Source organism: Amblyomma mixtum, chromosome 9, assembly GCF_055824585.1.
Source record: "Amblyomma mixtum isolate Tamu chromosome 9, ASM5582458v1, whole genome shotgun sequence".
Classification (NCBI taxonomy): domain Eukaryota; kingdom Metazoa; phylum Arthropoda; class Arachnida; order Ixodida; family Ixodidae; genus Amblyomma; species Amblyomma mixtum.
This window is the reverse complement of record NC_143020.1, coordinates 93398723-93404722: the sequence shown is the minus strand read 5'-3', so window position 1 is coordinate 93404722 and position 6000 is coordinate 93398723. Positions and strand designations below refer to the sequence as shown.

Here is a 6000-nt window from a genome sequence, read left to right as displayed (position 1 = left end):
TTTTAGGTACGTGGCGGTGGTGTCCACTAGCAAAAAAACTGCTTTCGCACAATATTTCGAGTGTGGCAACACTAAACTGACAGACAATTTTTTATTAGTGTGAGTGGCATGCATGACCTATACAGACATGCTACTATATCTACCAGTCGTTTACCAGGAATGCAAAAGATACGATTGAAACGACTTAGGAATGAATCGGGAGTGACTGAGGAAGACGAGCTTTGCCTCCCAGGTTTGACGGCTCGCGGTGGTCGCAGACACAATAAGCAGTGAAGACATGGTAAACAAACATTTATTAACAACATTGCTCATTAAGTTTCTGTGCTTTGCGGTGGCCATAGCGAGGCCACAAAAAACAATGCAATAGAAAAATATCATCACATGGTGGAAGAATTAACAACGCTCACATCGCCATCAGATACATCCCATTCTCCCGCTTTTCGAAAGCCAACTCTGTGCCGGTAAGTCACAAGCCAGAAGAATGTGCGCTCAAATTCTTAAACTATGAGGGAAACTTAACATCGCGAACAACACATTGCCAACAAAATGTAACAAAGAAAATGGGTCAAAATCAAAGATAGAACTAGTAATAAGTTAACGCTGTGTCTGAGGCACTATGGCAGTCACTTATGTGCTAGGAGACGCATTGTAGATATTCACGAGTTGCCTGATGATACAATCACAGCTTCAAATGCACAGGTGTCAGTAACACAGCAGGACTAAGGGCCAGGCCCACTACGGAAGACATCTGATTACTTCAGTTTGTTCCGCAAAGTCAACTTTCACCCATTTTTTAACACTCATTTGGCACCATTAGTTCTGAAACAAACATGAATCACAACACCTCATCACATGGCTAAAAATTGAAATGCAAGGTTCCTATTCTGGTTAACATAAATTTGCATTTCCTACGGACCTGACCCTGTATATCATGATGCCTACGACATGTTTGTGAAGGTTGCAAAGAAATTAGAAACAAATACACAAAAACTGAATAAAAAATCACAACGACCAAAGCTTGTCAATATTACACCTGAGTTAGGTAAAAATGTGTACAAGTCACAGGGGCCACCCAGACAATCAACAAAAAAAAAATGAAGGAAACAATGCTTCAATGCAGTTATGTACAAAAAAGTATTTGGGAACCCAAACTCTACACTAGCTATCAAACAAAACAGGATGGGAAGGTTACATCTATGATGTAAAAACAGCACGCTAAAACAAAGGCCCAGAAATTTAAGCTGCACTTAAGAGGCTCGGTCACTGAGCTAGGCTTGATCTACGCTGCAGCAAGTGTGACTTCATGTACAAGGCCCAGCAAATAAGGGCAAAATTCCTGTCCTGACTAGTCGCACACATAACATCACCATTTCACAACGAAGAGGTGATCAAGATTCCCATTTATATCAGTTTTTACGGACATTTGAAAAGAGATCACAGGGTCATAGCAGCTTGAGAAACAACAATCAAAAGAAAGATGACTGAATTGACGCTCTGCCTGCAGGTTGCACACATGCAGTTTCTACATTTCTGCCCATGAAGTATTTCAGTCATGCAAAATTCCATAAGTCCAACTTAGCAGCAGACACCTCTGAAGTGATGCTATTCCCTGCTCACAGGTTCTCTGCTGGTAATATGTGCCTTGTGTTATATGGCAAGTTCCATCAGCACAAGAAAGCACCACATAAACACAATCATGCTCAACACAATCAGCTCCTTTGGTGTTCTGTAATCACAAAACAAAAACAAAATATGTTTATAGATACTCAATAGTAACTATGAGCTGACAAGGCAAGACAGGGGCCAAGTCAGTTATTCGCACAGAGATGCGTTGTATACCACCAAAAAAAAGGAAACATTAGCTAGGATTTTTATAACATATGTCATGGGACTAGAATTGCTAAGCATGCTGCAAAAGATCAACACATCCCATTCCAGCTAAACGATAACGAAACAAGATCATTCAGTTGCCTTCAATGACTTGTGTATGCAAAAGAAACTAATTACAGTGAATGGCCAATGACAAATTGCTAGTTTTCAATGGCACCACTGTGATGGCTTCAAGATCGTCTTCTTCAATTTGCATACATATGCAGCCTGTAAACAAAAGATTGACCACTAAGTAGAACTCATGGAAGGCACAGCAGACTGCCACAGTAAGAATATCTTGGGTACAAACATACCAATATATACTATCATGTAGCATGCTGCTACTGCGCATGCTACAGTTAATTTGAACAAGTGGCACAGTCACCATACTTGGCTATCTTCAAGGTGCAGAGTTGTACCTAAATCTACATGAACATATGCACATGTGCAAGGCCACAACAAGAAAAGAAGTAACTTCTCCTTGCCACAAAGTCCGTAGCTATCAACCAAAGTGTTTCACAACCTTTGAGGAAGCTATTATGATGAACACATATTACAGAGGTCAATGTGGTGATGGCAGCAGGCATTAAAACAGGCATCACTGGTGAATGTGTGCACTTGAAAACTAGTGCCATATAACAAATCTGTGATCACTCTATGAAAAATAAACACTGTACAGAAGAGAAGCACCAATGTTCATTAGAATAGCTTCAGAGAAGTCCAAGCAATGCCTCCAAGATACCTGTGAAAACGACCTTAAACTAGCAAAGCAGCTTGTCTCATAAAAAAACTTAAAAGTACATGATGGTATGTACGTGTGAACCTTACTATAAACTTTACAAATAAATAACAATGCAAGCCACAACTGTACAACCTCCCCTTTGGAAACACCTTGTCATACTCAGCATGCTTTTGTAGTAGCCAGAAAAAAGTGAGCCTTATTTTTGCACACTGTATCTGCTCCTCATTCCTTTCCTGTGATTTCCCAGCCACAATGATCTGTTGCTAGTAGAACATGTGGCAATATCAATGTTTTTCAACTCAGTTACTTGAATGTTTGATCCCTCAAAGCATGATACAATGTGTCGATGCAGATTTCACTGCAAAAAGGTATTGTGCATATTACTGAACATATAAACAATATTACCAATGTCACACATTCACAATGTAGACGGCTAAAAGATATCAACTGTCTAACAAGTCATTGACTAAGTCTGGATAGCTGGGTGATGAAGGGCAATTAAGGAACCTATTTACTGTCCAGATCATTATTGACTTCCACAAAATTTGTGCGTTAATGTTCAGATGCAAACGTGTACTGTTGCCACAAATAGTATCTGAATACAATACAAAAGGCTAAAAATTAGGACAGATCTTTAACAAAAGTAGGAAGAAGAATCCTTTGTTTAGTTCTGCCAAACAGCCCAAAAAGATTCAGCATGTGCTTGTATCTGAAACCAGGCACAGCTAAAAATGTATGGTTAATGATGGGGAGGTAAGCAATCTTCTTGGAGTGCCTCCGCATACTGAAATGTGTCTTTTGAAATAATTGGTGATGTATGAGATATTTGCGTTAGATCACCATTCAAATCACTGAAACTGCTGAGACTGCCTCTTTACCCAAACATTGCAGAGACCCAGAACGTGGTTTCTCACAGTTCCAAGAGTAATGCTAGAAAACCGTGAATTGGAGTCAAATCACTTGATCTTTAAGAGCCTTCGCTTGCAACCCCAAACAAGGAAAAGATTCCATTGTATCAGCTGGATGATTGCACTTGCTCAATGAGCTTGCTGAGCATAAGCTTTCTTACATGACAGTGTTACAATGACTCCAAAATGGTATGGCACTGCACCAGAAATTATTAGCTTAAATCACATGCACTTCATCACAACAATACAATCACCTTGAAGAACATATTCAAATTCTGAACATGATGCAACACATCTACTGTGGCAAGGAAAGCGAGCCATGTGCAGCGTCCCTAGTGACCTCATCAACTGGGCCACCAGAACCAGGCAACGTCTTGGGTGGCAGGAAGCCCTTCCAGAGCTTGTGCACCTCTGCCGGAAGATGGTGGTGCCAGCTCTTGAGGTAGTAGCGCGTGTACTTGCGAAGCTGACGGAACTTGCAAAAAGTGGCATCACCATCTGACACTTGCTTGGTCTTGACGAGGAAGCCATTCTGCTTGAAAGTGTCTTCCAGCTTTTGTTTTATCAGCGACCTCTGACTCGGTTTTCGAAGACCTCGCGGCGCTTCTGAAGGCGATGGGCTTGCGGATGCACCGGCGTGGACACCGGCCCTGGGATCTCGACAGTTCTGCAGTACGGCCATCAACGCCGACCTACTGCCACTACCTGAACACTCTGTATAGGCCTGTGGCTGAAGAGGGTGCGAAGACCTCACACCAGCGGCGGCGGACGTAGGCGTCGAGTAAAGCGCATAGCCAAATGGAAGCTGTGTAGTCGGTGCCGAAGGTGCAGACACTACCGACTGATGATGCCCCAGCGCGGCTAAGGGGTTTGGCTGCGAGAAAGTGCTGAAGAGTCGCCGGCTGGGCGGAGTCGGCAAGGGTGCTTCTAGCGCCACCTGGAGTGGAGATTTCTCAAAGCAGCTGGATGCCGGGGCCCTCAATTCTGAGTACGGAAAATGATAGTGTTCCGAAGGCACACTTGGCAGATACGGCTGAGAACAGGCTGGCAAACAACAGGGGGCGAACGAAGACGCGTTACAGACTGCGGTAGGAAAGCAGCAACCACTTGCACTGCCACCACTCTCGTGTTCCGTAGCACGGACTCTCGACTTCATGGATAAGTCCAATGGATGCGAACCACCTGAGGCATCATCGCTCTCCAGGAGAGACAGGTACTTGCGGTAGGGAACGACCCTGCGGGTCTGAGAGGGCTTCCTCCTGTTGCGTTTAGACAAGCACTCAAAGAGGATCTCCGACTGCTTAGCAGAGGCGTCAGCAGTTGCGTCCGCGATACCACGCAGCGGGGACGCGGACGCAGCATCACTCCTGTTTGGCACCTCATCTGAACCACACGATGAGGACGCAAGTTCGCTGAAGAGGTCACTGCTTCTAACAGGGAGAAAACTCCCGGGCGCCGGTCTGAGGATCTCGTCCTCTAAGGATGCAGGCGGGCTGCCAGTGACGGCGTTGACCAAGAGTCCCTGGTTAGGTACGGGTTGATGTTGAGGACGGATCTCGTCCACGCCCGGTTCGGAGACGTCCCCGCACCTGTCGGGACAAGTGGCGGATGGAACACATGCCGCCGCTGCTGGCTGCCGACGCGACACCTCCGCACGCAGCCTGGAGGCCAGCTGAGTCGACGAAGGCTTCTCAACTTCGGCCGAACACTCGTTGACCGCTGCGTGCCTTGAAGACTCTGCAGCGGCAGCAGCTTGCGCTGCGGGGACCGCGGCCGAAGGCGGGGCGTCCGACGAGGACACCGACCACTGCGACACCATGATCTGCTTGGTGCCATGCTCTTCCTGGAGTTTGCACTCAGCGTGCACCTTCCAGACGTCGTCATGCGAGCCATCGTCCTTCTCCGAGGTGATGCTCTCGGACGGGATGAAGTTGTGGAACTTGAGGCAGCGGTTGCCGCCGCCCCGGCGGCCGCTGCGGCTACGCGTGGTGCGGTGGCCCTGCTGCGGCTGCTGCCGGCAGAGGAATGCGGGCTTCATGGAGCCGCCCCGGCCGCGCTGAAGCGGAGACAGCACGCTGAACAGGTTCCCATTGGGCGCGTGGTAGAGCTGCTGGAAGTAGCCGCTCAGCTGCTGCTGTCCCTCAGACCCCCTGCTGGCCACGGCAGCAGCATCGGTTCTGCGCGAAGCAGAAAGAGAAAAAGGGAACGTGACAGTGAATAAAGTGATCGGAATACGGTATGTTCACCACACAAACGCAGAAATAATATTTAAATAGCTGCAGTTACTAACTGCGAATTGGTGGAGCCTTGGAGTGATGCTATACGATGCCAAGTAAAGGGAAACGTAGTCCGACATTTTCCTAACACGGCACTGATTCTGGTTGATGGTAACAAAATCCGATGAGCTACAATAGGATCCCCAGGTGGTCGAAATTATTCCGGAGACCTCCACTACGGCACCTCTTTCTCTCTTTCTTCTTT

At 46.4% G+C, this 6000-nt stretch overlaps 1 protein-coding gene across 3 annotated transcripts in view; it reads right to left on the bottom strand.

Moving 5' to 3' along the window:
• Nucleotides 1–274: 274 nt before the first annotated feature.
• LOC149330163 (uncharacterized) overlaps nt 275–6000 on the bottom strand; it is a 28127-nt gene continuing 22401 nt past the window's right edge. For all 3 annotated transcript variants that reach the window (XM_089560793.1, XM_089560794.1, XM_089560795.1), the window contains one exon: nt 275–5696. In XM_089560793.1, coding sequence (XP_089416919.1) covers nt 3815–5696 — 1882 coding nt within the window. In that variant the 3' untranslated portion in view covers nt 275–3814. The remainder of the gene's footprint in view (nt 5697–6000) is intronic.